This window comes from Cannabis sativa, chromosome 1 (assembly GCF_029168945.1).
Source record: "Cannabis sativa cultivar Pink pepper isolate KNU-18-1 chromosome 1, ASM2916894v1, whole genome shotgun sequence".
Lineage (NCBI taxonomy): Eukaryota > Viridiplantae > Streptophyta > Magnoliopsida > Rosales > Cannabaceae > Cannabis > Cannabis sativa.
In genome coordinates this window covers 45,251,686-45,265,504 of record NC_083601.1, presented here as the reverse complement: position 1 = coordinate 45,265,504, position 13,819 = coordinate 45,251,686, and the positions used below count along the sequence as shown (strand labels likewise).

Below are 13,819 nucleotides of genomic sequence, written 5' to 3'. Positions count from 1 at the left end.
TCAAAAATAACATTTTATAAAAATATTAAATTTTGGGGGTAAATACCATTTTGGATCCTGTGTTTTGCAAAAATTATAGATTGGACCCTGTGTTTTGTTAAATGACAAAATGGACCCTGTATTTTCTAAAATAGTAAAAATAGGACCCTGAGCTTAATTTTTGACAACTTTTTTTTTAATACAACCAACTTGAAGACAATGCTTAATACGAACAGATACAAAAAATGCAAACAGTTTTGTCATAGCACTTTTAGATCGAATTATAATTAAACTTTATTTTGACAAAAAATCAATTTAGGGTCCTATTTGTACTATTTTAGAAAATACAGGGTCCATTTTGTCATTTAACAAAATACAAGATCCAATTAGTAACTTTTGTAAACACAAAAACAGAGGGTCCAAAATAGTATTTACCCAATTTTGAGAAAAAAATAGTAAAGTAACTGGATTGGATATGCATAATAAAGCAAGGGAATTACTGAGTAGTGTAGTGTCCTGTGTCCCGCCTTGGCTCCCGCATTTTCAAATTTAAACAAAGCTCTTTGTTCCTTGCCTCTGCATTACCGTTGTTCTGTTATATCATATTGTTGCCTTCTCTCTCTGTCTTTAACAATGGAGATGGAAGTTGAAGAACAACCTCCATGTCCTTCTCCATCACCCTACATGTTTTCCTCTTCGCTTTTCAAAGACATTTCAAATTTCAAAACCCCAAAACGTCCTTCTTCTCACAAACCCAACTTCCATTCCCCTTCCACTCAATTCTTCACCGCTTCCAAACAGACCCCTCGGACTTGTTCTTCCTCGTCTTTTCGCAGTCGGCCTTCTCTGGCTCCACCCTCCAACCGGATCAAGACCGCTCGTAAACTCAAAGCCCTCGAATTTGAACAGTCACAATCCTCTCGTAAGACCCAGATTGAGAGTGAACGCTCTCTGAAATCGCTAGCCAAGTCCCTCAATGTTTGGCTTAATTTTCTGTTTGAAAATCCGGCTTCGTGTGGCTGTTATTTGTCGACCAATGGCGGGAATGGAGATCAAATTGACCAAGTCCCGGCTAAAGGGAAGAGAGATAATTATCCGGGCATGGGGGTTCGGGTTGACGCTGCGTGGCGGAACCCTAAGCGTCAGAGAGATTTGTCATGGCGAGCAGTGGAGGGCAAGGATAAGGAAAATGGGATGAAGTTTTCGACTTCCGGGTGTTTGAGTCTTCAATCTTCGTTGAAAGATGTGTGTAGTTTGGAAGATTTGAGGCAGCGAATGCGGGTTTATTTAAGCTTGGGCGGTTGCAAGGAGATTTTTGATGTTATGACTCGGGTGTTCAAGGTTTGGTTTCTCATTTCTCTAACAATGTGATTCACATTCAGTATTGTTAACTATGTGATGCCCTTTAATTGATATTTGTTTTTTTGAATCAGCATATTGATGAAGGGAGGTTGAAAATGAAGGCACACTGCCCTTTAGTAACCGATGTTGGTCTAAGAGATAAAGCCATCAGAACCCTTTTGTGTTACAATCCAATTTGGCTTCGTATTGGCTTATACATTATTCTCGGTGGAGAATCTTTGTTGTCTGAGGGAGATGTTAAATTTGATGAAGAAATAGCATTTTTGAGAATGGTTATTGAGAAACAGTTCTTTATGCATGCTGATCTAGCAAAATCATATGCTTATAACAAGATGGTTGAGGGTGTATACAGGCCAGGGTATTATGAAGCTTTAGGAAGTGTTGTACTGAAGAGATTTTTGTTGCTTGTTCTTGTTCTTGATAGAGCTAAAAGTCAGAGCAGCCTGTCACTTGAGTATGGTATTGATGGAGTTGATGGAGGTTCCCCTTTATTGTTTACAGCTCAATCTACTTGTAAATCAACTCGTCAGGTGATCCATGGTAATTACCATTTGGTTCTCATGTATAAATTTAAATATTTTTCTTTCTTTATTAATGTTAATTTATCCTCTGTAGGTTGACATTGCTCTCTTTTCTGTTCCAAATTAGATTTTTTGTCATCGGATATTATGCTTGGAGAAGGTAATGTTCTTGCACATCTGATGATAGTAGGGTACAAAGTATCTTATCAGCAGGTATGTGGTTTTCCATTAACAATGTTTATAGTTGCATTTGTCTTAGTATATTTTTAGGTCTGTTCATTGACTTCTAATATTTATTAAGTTATTTCTAATTGATGATGGGCATAGGCATGGGGTCAACTAGATGGTTGTGAATAATATGTGTACTTTGTTTTTCAGAATCCTCTTGTCGAGTACGATTTTCAAGTGAAAGATTTATTTGTTGATCTTCAAGATGGTGTCCGCCTCTGTAGAGCTACTCAGCTCTTGCTGGATGACTCCTCCATACTTACGGTTGTTCCTTTGTTCTTTCCTGAATGTAAACAAATTAATTTTTTTATTTTTAATGTTATTGTTTTTTAATTTCAAGCTTAATTATGTGAGCAGAGATTGGTAGTTCCATCAGATACTCGCAAGAAGTCTTTGGCAAATTGTCGCGTTGTGCTGCAATATCTTAAGAAGGCCGGTGTAGCTTTATGTGATGATGATGGAGTGGAGATTATGGTAGATGATGTTACTGACGGCGATAAGGAGTTAACTCTCTCCTTGCTTTGGAACATGTTTGTTCATTTGCAGGTCTGTGCTTACATTTATTATTGGGTATTATTTAGGTGTTTATTACCTAACTAATTTTTACCACTTCTGTAAAACCTGCAGCTTCCTCTTTTGATGAAGAAAGCAGCGTTAATTGAGGAAATTTGCAAAATTCGTGGACCTGATATGGTACTTGTGAATGATGAGCTTTCTATTTATTTTTATTTTTTTTTTGCATTGTGTGGTGAATGATACAGCTCTATCATTTTTCTACCCAACAGGAACACTTGAACACTTCCAGTACCACTCCTTTGGAATTGTTATTAAGTTGGATTCAGGTATTGGTCTTTCCTCCCATTTGATAAATTTTTCCTGTCAGGAAAAGTTCAAAATTTTGCCTCTCTTTTTTGTTTACTAGATTTCCATTACCACTCTTTTTGTTCATTGTGACTTCAGGCAATTTGTCAGAAGTATGATTGCAAGATTGACAATTTTTCAACTTTAGTTGATGGGAAAGCCATATGGTGCTTACTTGATTATTATTGTCGCAAGGAACTTTCTTGCTCATGTTCATTAAAGGTGTTGTATTGTATTCTATTGGTCTTTGCCTTATTTATACTTAGACAATTGAAGCTTCCCTTGTTCTATACTTATTTTGGTAATTTGTTTCAGGATTCTTGTAGATCAAATACAGAAGAGTCTATTGTTTTAGTTGCTGATTACCCAGATGCAGTCCACAACTTTTTATTATCGCAGAAATTGACAACTTTGTTGGGAAACTTTCCTGAGGTAAGTGTTTAAGCTCCACATCAATTAAATACATATGGTGAATTAAGTCATATTATGTTGAAGCTAGTGAGGTTTCTAACAAGTTAACTAGTGTCAGGAAATGATGCACCGAAAGCTTTCCATAGCTGTACCTGCTTCTTATAGTAGCTGGAATCTGTTTACTATTCTTTTCAACATTCTAGTGATTCTGTTAAGCTGGGAAACAAATTAATGCTTGTTGCTTTTAGTGAATATTGTAGATTAATGCTGGATTGTTCAATAATACTTATTATTTGTTTTGTTCAACAGGTTCTACAAATCAGCGACATACTTGAATTTAATGGTGCATGTAATGATAAGAGTGTAGTGATCCTATTGGTGTTCCTAGCATCACAATTAATTGTCAAGAGAAATATGGTAACACTGAAGTGCTAGTGTTGTGATTTCAGTTTCTTTGTCTCATGCTTAAGATATTTAAAAGTATTGTTTCATTGTCAGGATCAACTGAATTTTCATAAACTCTTGGGTTGTAACTGTCAAAGTCCAGGGAGAAGGTATTCTTGTGTGGAGCAGTGTAGTCCTGAAGTAGTACAAACCAAAGACAATGCTCATGGCCAAAATGCTGAAGGTTATATCATTTTTTATAACTGGTGGCTTTTTTTTTTTAAGTGTAACTCATTATTATGTAGTATCTTTCTTACCTTTTTTACAGTTTCAATCAAGTAGTTACTATTAAATTTTTTATTCCTTGAAGAGCCACTAGGCCAAGTACCATTTCCCTTTCAATCAAGGTTTTTTTATTGATTTGGATTTTATATTCACTTTCAAAAAATTATTTGTGTTTCACAGGCCATAAATTTCTATATTTATTTAAAACCTGCTTAGCCTTTATTTAATCTTTTTGCTTTCCTACTAACAGATGCTGCAAGAAAATTTAAAGCCATCCAGGCTTGGTGGCAAGATATGACAGAGAGGAATTATCCTTCTGTTGCAAAACCAGCTGCATCTATTTTTCAGCATTTATCAGTAAACATAGACAACACCAACTCTCAGAGAGGTAATAATTTTAATTGTAAGCTAAGAAGCAGGACTCAGTGTTTGTGTTGTGGGCTACTTGTCAATGTCATGGATCAGTTTATCTTTTATTATTATATTTATAAGCTTTGTTCTGTTCTTTTTCTTATTTGGCATCTTGACCTTTTTATTTCCATTTGAGTTGATGTCCCTATCCTAAGTTATGATCTTTCTCCTTCCAACTGAGCAATTTATGTAATGCCAACAGAAAATGCTGCCAAAATCATACAATCTCACTTCAGGCGGGTGATTCAGCGGCGCAACTTCTTAAAGATGTTAAATGCTGCTTCACTTTTGCAAATTGTTTTTCGGGCTTTGTTAATTGCGAGGAATAAACCACCATGCATAAGTTTTACTTCTGTTCAAGTACAGGAATCTCCGCGTGGTACTTTTTCATTTCCATTTGGTTCATTATTAACAGTATGCATTAAACATCTTACTTAGGCCATTTGGTTAATTAGAAAGGCGCAAGCAGAATATCTTACTAACTCACGCTCTTCGGTTAATTAGAAAAATGGAAGCAGTCTGAATACTGGAAGAGATATGCCCCATTCATTATGGACAGGCATCATTTTGTCAAGCTAAGGAAGTCAGCATTGTTTATCCAGCACGTGGCCAGGAGTTGGATTGCCCGGAGACATTATAGTCCTGATATTGTAATTAGTGATGTAGCAAATCCTGATCTAGTCAATGCTTCCATGATCATTCAAAAATACCTTCGTGGGTGGTTAGCAAGGTCTAGGTACATTCGTGGGGCTGTTCCAATAGAGACACCTTTATATTCACACCTAGAGAATGGTGCATATGATCTTCAGATGGTTTCAGCTGCTAATGTTCACTTTGCTATGGAGGAATCTAATTTTTGCAACTCTTTCCAAAATCAACACTTTGCAGCAACCCAAATTCAGAGTCATTTTCGTGGTTGGTTGTTGAGAAGAAGTTTTCAAAGTCAAAGGCAAGCAATATTGAAAATCCAAAGTGCTTTTCGAATGTCTAGATGTTTGAAGGCTTATCTACAAAACAGAACTTTAATTAAATCAGCAACTATTATTCAATCTTCTGTGCGTCGATGGATTTATCTTAGGGAGGCTTGTAGACGGAGACATCTCATTGTTACAATTCAGGTAACTATGGTTTGCTAGTATTATTTTGTACCTCTTATTGACTTCAATCTTGAATGTTGTTAGCTAACCTTGCAATTGTATTCATCATTTCTAGTACTTATACCCCTTTGTATGAGTAATAGTTGTAACATGTAATGTTTCTACTTTGCTTAAATTATTTTAGAGACATTGTCGAGGTTGGTTGGTAAGAAGGAACTTCTTGTCCCAGAGAAGGGCTGTATTAATGATTCAAAGTGCTATTCGGGGTTTGAGATGCCGCAAGGAATTTTATGGCCACAAAGAAGCTTGTAGGCGTAGGCATATCATTGTTATAATTCAGGTAACTTTGCTTCGCTAGTGTAGTTGTGGAGCTCTAACTGACTTCAATCTTGAATGTTTTAGGCCTAACCTTTTATGTGAAATTGTATTCCTCGTTTCTGGTATTTATACTCCTCTATGATGTAATAGTTGTATGTAATGTTTCTTCTTGGCCTTAATAATTTTAGAGACATTGTCGAGGGTGGTTGGCAAGAAAGAACTTCTTGTCCCAGAGAAGGGCTGTATTAATGATTCAAAGTGCTGTTCGAGGTTTGAGATGCCGTAAGGAATTTTATGGCCACAGAGAAGCTTGTAGGCGTATGCATTTCATTGTTACAATTCAGGTAGCTATGCTTTGCTAGTGTAGTTGTGGAGCTCTAACTGACTTAAATCTTGAATGTGTTAGAGGCTTAACCTTTTGTGAAATTGTATTCCTCGTTTCTGGTGTTTATACTCCTCTATAATGTAATAGTTGTGTGTAATTTTTCTTCTTCGCCTTAATAATTTCAGCGACATTGCCGAGGTTGGTTAGCAAGAAGGAACTTCTTGTCCCAGAGAAGGGCTGTATTAATGATTCAAAGTGCTATTCGAGGTTTGAGATGCCGTAAGGAATTTTATGGCCACAGAGAAGCTTGTAGGCTTATGCACATCATTGTTACAATTCAGGTAACTTTGCTTTGCTAGTGTAGTTGTGGAGCTCTTACTGACTTCAATCTTGAATGTGTTAGGTCTAACCTTTTGTGTGAAATTTTATTACTCGTTTTTGGTATTTATACTCCTCTATAATTGTAGTAGTTGTATGTAATATTTCTTCTATGCCTTAATGATTTCAGAGACATTGTCGAGGATGGTTGGCAAGAAGGGACTTCTTGTCCCAGAGAGGGGCTGTATTAATGATTCAAAGTGCTATTCGAGGTTTGAGATGCCGTAAGGAATTTTATGGCCACAGAGAAGCTTTTAGGCGTAGGCATATTGTTACAATTCAGGTAATTATGCTTTGCTAGTGTAACTTTGGAGCTCTTATTGACTTCACTCTTGAATGTTGTTAGCCCAACTTTTTGTGTGCATGTATTCACTGTATAAAGTTATTAGATGTAATATGTTATGTCTCAGTACTTTGCTTAAATATTTTCAGAGACACTGTCGAGGTTGGTTGGTAAGGAGAAACTTCTTGTCTCAAAGAAAAGCTGTTTTGATGATTCAAAGTGTTATTCGAGGTTTGAAATACAGGAAGGTATTTTATTGCCATAGAGAAGCTTACAGACTTAGGCATCTCACTGTTACAATTCAGGTAACTATGTTTATATGCTTATGTAACATTGGAGCTCTTATTGACTTTTATCTTGAATGTTGTTAGCCTAACCCTTTCTGTGCAATAATTGTAACATGTAATGTCTCTACTTTGCTAAAATAATTTCAGAGACATTGTCGAGGATGGTTGGTAAGAAGAGATTTCTTGTCCCTAAGAAGGGCTGTAATAACGATTCAAAGTGCTATTCGAGGTCTGAAATGCCGGAAGATATTTTACTGTCAAAGTCAGGCTATCTCTAAAATTCAACATTTTGTCAGGGGCCACATAACTCGGAAGAAGCTCATAGGTAACTTGTCTCAAATTTTCTTTTCTCTTTCATTTATTTGTGTTGGTTTCCCTATTTGAAATTGAATATTATCGATTTTTGGTTGTTGTAGGTGTTTCTTCCAAATATGCAGTCCTCCCTAGTGCTCATCCGAGTTGTAAAGTAAACTTAGCTCTTTGTTCTGTTTTAAAATTACAAAGATGGTGGAGGGGTGTTTTGTCACATAAACATAAAACGAAGTCTGCAATAATAATTCAGTCACATGTTCGTGGTTGGATTGTTAGGAAGAATGCTACTAGAGAGAGGCAACATATCATTCTGATACAAGTAGGATGTTCATTTTTATCTTCCTTTCTTACGATGCTTGCTCTACTACACTCGTGTCATTTGCTTTGCATAATAATGACTTCAGTTCTGAACGGATATTCTGGTTTCTTTGTTTAGATAGGTTGTGCAAATTCAAGTTCATGAAGGCATATTTGCATGTCTTGTTTAAGTAGGCTGATGGGTTTGATTATGTTCTTTTGTTAAATAACAGTCCTACTGGAAGGGTTACCTTGCACGAAAAGATTCGAGAGAACAACTACTGGACTTGCGCTTAAGGATGCAAAATACAGCCGCAAATGTAGATGATGGCATGCGCATCATAAACAGACTTATAGCAGCACTCTCGGAATTGTTGAGCAAGAAAAGCATTAGTGGCATTCTTCATACTTGTGCAACTTTAGGTGAGAAGAGAAAAGAGACAGAAACATCTTTTTGTTCCATTTATGTCTAACTCCAATAAGTCATTGATCATATGTAGTTTTCAATTGTCATATGAGGTTCTTAAATCGTGTGTCTGTGTGCAGATATGGCTACACAGTACTCTCAAAAATGCTGTGAGAAGCTTGTGGAAGCAGGAGCCATTAACACTTTGCTGAAGCTTATTCAATCTGTCAGTCGAAGCATACCCGATCAGGAGGTTTTAAAGCATGCACTCTCTACTCTTAGAAACCTTGCCCGCTATCCCCATCTGGTTGAAGTGATAGTTGACTGTCATGGATTTATAGAAACTATTCTGTTGGAGATGCTAAGGTGAATATGTCAGTTTCCTTGATAATTGAGAACTGTAGGCTTCTTTCATTTCTGAAAAAAAAAAGGTCTAACATCTCTTTTACTTTTTCAGAAACAAAGAGGAAGGATATTTTATTGCTTCTGAACTATTGAGGAAAGTATGCTCAACTAGTAAGGGTATTGAAGTCATTCGTAAGAAACCCGCCTTCTTGAAAAGGCTACACAATCTTGTTGAGGAACTTACCAGGAACAGGAAGGCAATTAAGGAGAAGAGGTGCCTTTAATGTTTACATTTATTTGGGTCCAATTACTCAATTCCTGTAGGCTTTCAAATAAGCATGTCATCATAAACTTAAATCTGATTACTTCTGCCTTGAAACAGGAATGTTCGAGGACCGAATACGAAAGAACTAACAGATAGAAGATTAAAAGAGGCACTTAATCTTCTCAAAATGGCAACTTTAAATGAAGAATGAATGGTGGTGGTGGTGGTGTTGTTGTATATTATGTTGTGGGACACGGTCTAGTAATCGAACATGCACGTTCGATTGAAAGGTAGTGTTTTTACATGTTTTTTAGTCAGAAACTGAATGATGCTGCAGTTAGTTAAGTTTAGAATGTAGTTTAAGATAGATTGTTATTGTAGGATTTGTTTTTGATTTCTTTTTATTGGTATGTTAGTTGAAATGATAATGTATAAATTGGTTAGCATTGTCCTCTTGTATAATATCATATTATTTTGCAAGGAGAGTAACTTAACTGAGATAACATCATCAAAATGGCCTTAGCAATTTGCAGATCTTTAACTGAGATAATTGATCAAGTTGGGTTTTTCAATTATCAATCAATGAATTGTTTTGACTTTTAACTAGATAACATGGTCCCCACCAAGACTGCTCCAATAAAACAAACTTATCTTCTTGAGTACTGAATGGAGATTCAGATTCCATCTCCAAAAATATCTCAGGCATTCAGATTAAAATGGTCCCACCACCAATCAACACTATTTTATTTTAAATATCTTGAAATGCAAGTATAATTGTTAGATAGTTAATCAAATTATGTAAATCATATTGGTCTATTTAGTTACAACACTCCATTAATGGAAACAACAGAATTAGCAAAAATACATATGTTACATTACCTAATAAAGAACATAATAAGCAATATGTAAGTGTAACTAAGCAGCCCTTGCAAGAGTTTCTAGGCGTTCAGGCACATCTGCTGGGTCAATACAGAAACCCCTTCTACTGAAAGATCTTGGAACAGTAACTGTCAAAACTCCATCTTCATATCCAGCTGATATTCCATCAATATCTACTCTACCAGGAAGCCTAAACTTCCTCATGAAGGTTCTTGCAGGTTCTGTTGACTCATTAATGGCCTCAGTTCGAATTATGAGGTATCTTGAGTCCTCAACTTCCACTTTTATCTCCTCTTTTCTTACACCTGCCCACAATCAAACACATATTAGAAAAAGCATATATCACTCTTAAGGAAAGAAGAAGAAAAGGATAATTACCAGGGAGGTCTGCTGAATAAATGTGAGAGTCTGGAGTTTCTGACCAGTTAACATGGTTTTCTGGGACAAAGTTGTATGGAAAAAGATACTGGTTTGAAGAAGTTGTTGCAGAGTATATCACTGGAAGCTCCATTGCTTGATTGAGCAATATTGATGATGATGATTGATTTGTGGTTGAAGAGGAGGCAGTTGGATGGGCTTTTATAGGCCCAACAAGTTGTCAAGTTGGTTGTGGGCCCTTAAGTTGAGGTTTATGAGTGAGATTGATTACCATTATTATCATTTGAAAAAAGGAAATTAGATATCTACGCTTTTGATGTAAGTTGGAAAAAGGAAAAAAAAATCAATATTTTATAACAAGACAGAAAATGCTTGACGTCTGGGAAAAGTATGCAGATTTTCTTGAGGTATAGGTGCCTTTCACCATCACAAATGAGACTAAATTTTACTTGGTCAGTATAAGTTTGTGTTTTTACTGATGATACTTATCTTTTTAGAACAATTTCACTTTCAGAAATTGGGAATGCCAGATCAGGTTTATTATTCAGGAGATGGGAGAACTTAATAGAAAGTTTAATTAGGATTTTTGTTCCCTGAACTTTGACATGTACCAAATCATGTTCCCTGAACTTTTAAGATCGTTGAAAATGCCCCTTGAGCTATTTAGATTGTTGGATTTAAGGATTTTTTTCTAATTTTAGTAAAAAAATCTAACATGGATTAAAGTCCAGAGGCCATGATTTAGTATATGTCAAAGTTTGAGGGTCATAATTTGATAGATATCAAAGTCTGGGGAGCATGATTTAGTATATAAACAATCACTGAAGAAGTAAAATTGAATGAAATTAGACAAAAGTTCTTAAATCTAACAATCTCAATAGTTCATGGGACATTTTTAACGACCTTAAAAGTTCAAGAGGCATGATTTGGTACATGTCAAAGTTTAAGGAAAAAAATCCTAATTAGCAAATGAACTCGTTATGACCTTGTAATCATTATTATAAGCATCATTGGACAAAAATGAATTAGGAAAGGGTAATTCCATTTCAATGAACAGAAAACAAAAAATACACACTAAAGATTACTTTATGTTGAAATTCACTGAGATCAATCAAATTTCACCACTTTAAAACTCCACAATTTAAAGGAGGTTTCCTCCTAATACACATCTCACAAGATTCACCCTCACTCACTCTGTTACCTATGGTGGAAAAGGTGATGCAAGAGGGATTCTCTTCAACTTCAAACTCAACCCAAAGGGGCCAAAAGGGCAATTTGAATAGCAACAACACTTCCCCCCACATGACCTTTTGATTCTCCATGAAACTCTTTGGTCACAAGTTGCACCCTTCTACAAGCTGCCACTCAAGCAATTCAACATCATCAACAAAAGCATCCTCCTTATGTGGTTCTGCATATTTGGTTGGAGTTGAGCTTGCCGTAGAGCTAGTCTTGTCTTCATAAGCCTGACCGGGCGGGTAAGAGATCGTCGTTGCAACCAGGTCATTGCCACCTTTAGCCATTTCTTGAGACCATTGAACATCAACTGTCTCAATAAATGGTTCAAAGTTCATTAGCCTTGACCACTTTGGTCCACTATCTTTATCAACCTGAAGCAAAGGATGAACCAAAGTCATGCCTTTCATGACAGCATACACAAACCTAAGCTCCTCAAGAGTTAAAGTCCTAAACTGTAGAGACCCAGATGTTGTGCAACAACAGACAACATCAATTACAGGATATCGATTAGTCCCTGATTCTTCTAATGACAATGTTTTAATCATCTTGAGATTTGAAGGGAACATCAATGACTCAGGTTCATATCTTACCCTCAAAATCTCTACATTAGGAACTCTAATAGTTTCTCTTCTACCAGTCACTTTCCTAGCATCATTTACAGATCTAAACATGTGAAAACCAACATCCCCACCATCTCCTCCAATGAATTGTAGACATGGAAAAGGTTGTTTCTTCCCAGACCAATCTGAATCCTTCCCAACCATGACCCCAAAAAGATGTACTGGACGCAACCTTTTCCATGGATCAGTCCTATAAAGAGCTGTGGATGCTTTAAACACTGATTTAATATAATTAGGAGTAATGCCTTCAACTTTCATGAGACATGTCCCAAATCCAGGACCAAGTCCTGGACCTGAACCAAATTGGTCTTGAAATCTATCAAACAAGTTCTTCAAATAAAAATCCATCTAATCTAAGCTATTTTACCAGATCTGATCTAATCAATTCCTTGACAATACCCAAAACCCAGATGAAATATCACACTATATACATAATCTGAACTGTAAACAGAACAACAAAGTCCCACAAACGTTAGAGTAAGTGGATTTTTCTAAAGAAGAAAGATTGATTAATGTGGCATACCAGGTTTGGAGAGCAATTTTGGTTGTTCCATTACAGACACGGAGAGATAAAGAGGAAGACTGAGAGACCAGACAGAGTGACACTCTAAGCAAAGGAATGTTGTTGGACTATCTAAGTCTATAGTACGACCGACAACTACAGTTGACTACATGCATCTCTGATGGTTTTCGACACAGCAAAACAATGGGCTAAGCTAGATCTAAGTTCACAGGGAAATATGGGCTCGATTACATTTATACCAAATTAAGAGAGTTTTACAGATTTATATCTATGTTTTAGGGAAATTTATACAATTTACCTAAAATCAGATTTTACTTTTCACATTTTGACAATAATAAATATTTATTTACCAATTAAAATTATGGTAATAAATAAATTACAATAAGTATAATTATTTGTTATAGTGTGTAATAATTATAAAAAAAGATATAAAAATAATTGAAATTGCACATATATTTCAGTATTTTAGCTCATCGAGTGTAATAAAAATGCAAAAATATAGAACACGAATTCGAGCTCGTATAAAAAAATAGATTAGTGTATTTAAGAAAAACAAACTAACCTGAATAAAGCACACCATGAATTTACTAGGCAGATCGTGTCGAGCTTATCCAATAAATGTTGTACAACACGATACTATTCGTATTATTTTATGGCACGACACGACACGATCTATATTTTTTTATGGTCTGGCACGAATCAGTGTTCATTAGATCACATCTAATATTTTTAGGTCTATTCAGATCTGATCCAATAAATTTCAGTCATCCACTCTATTCATCAAATGTATTTCAAATATACTTATTGGTTTAATTTATGTTTATTCAATATTTTAAACCTATATTTTTCGGATCGTGGATCCATCTTTATTTTAAGTTCAATATGTATTAAATTGGATTGGATTCATTAAAAAAAAAAAGAGTAAAAATTCAATGTTAATTTTCACACATATAAATTTATATATTACCTATAACAATATAAAATCTAATTACTTATCCAAACTAAATGAAAAAACTAATTAGTTCGATTAGGTGTTAGATGTATTACATTTTTGGATACACTGTCCAACATCTGATCTGATTTAATTAGATATATAAAAATAATATCCAATTCGATCTGATCATAATCACATATCTAATATTTGACAGTCGATTATCATTATACTGTATCGATTTATATACACCCGAAGACACAACACAACTTATATACTAAAAAATTTGAAAAGTATAAACTGCACTAACACAACACAAATGTATTTATAATTATGTATAATATCATAGTAATATTTTTTGATCAAATGATATAGTGATAGTTTACCCAATAATAAATAAGTGGGTCGTAAATTTACTCTATAAATTTATTACACGACATGATATGTTTTATATTTTTTATGACACATAATGACACAATTTATGTTTCTTTATT

At 35.2% G+C, this 13,819-nt stretch overlaps 3 protein-coding genes across 5 annotated transcripts; 1 reads left to right on the top strand and 2 right to left on the bottom strand.

Annotated features, from left to right (window-relative positions):
• Positions 1-468: 468 nt before the first annotated feature.
• On the top strand, positions 469-12,515 carry LOC115707780 (uncharacterized). Of its 3 annotated transcripts, XM_030635843.2 has the most exons (25): positions 469-1,320; positions 1,413-1,881; positions 1,990-2,075; positions 2,241-2,354; positions 2,448-2,636; positions 2,718-2,783; positions 2,876-2,932; positions 3,051-3,173; positions 3,267-3,383; positions 3,672-3,779; positions 3,861-3,990; positions 4,282-4,419; positions 4,645-4,821; positions 4,947-5,560; positions 5,724-5,879; positions 6,046-6,201; positions 6,368-6,523; positions 6,691-6,843; positions 6,993-7,148; positions 7,278-7,455; positions 7,547-7,761; positions 7,973-8,162; positions 8,286-8,511; positions 8,603-8,764; positions 8,873-12,515. In XM_030635843.2, the coding sequence occupies exons 1-25, from the start codon at positions 613-615 to the stop codon at positions 8,964-8,966; spliced, it is 4,938 nt and encodes a 1,645-aa protein (XP_030491703.2). In that variant the 5' UTR covers positions 469-612; the 3' UTR covers positions 8,967-12,515. The 3 variants fall into 3 exon arrangements, with proteins under 3 accessions (XP_030491703.2, XP_060973241.1, XP_030491704.2); XM_061117258.1 differs by lacking the exon at positions 5,724-5,879; XM_030635844.2 differs by lacking the exons at positions 5,724-5,879; positions 6,046-6,201.
• On the bottom strand, positions 9,461-10,147 carry LOC115707781 (15.4 kDa class V heat shock protein). Its single transcript, XM_030635848.2, has 2 exons — positions 10,013-10,147; positions 9,461-9,939 (listed from the first exon to the last, which is right to left on the bottom strand). Exons 1-2 carry the CDS (start codon positions 10,143-10,145, stop codon positions 9,671-9,673), a joined length of 402 nt encoding a protein of 133 aa, XP_030491708.1. The 5' UTR covers positions 10,146-10,147; the 3' UTR covers positions 9,461-9,670.
• Positions 11,034-12,219, bottom strand: LOC115708217 (uncharacterized). The gene has a single exon (XM_030636433.2). It carries the CDS (start codon positions 12,217-12,219, stop codon positions 11,347-11,349), a length of 873 nt encoding a protein of 290 aa, XP_030492293.2. The 3' UTR covers positions 11,034-11,346.
• Positions 12,516-13,819: the final 1,304 nt, after the last annotated feature.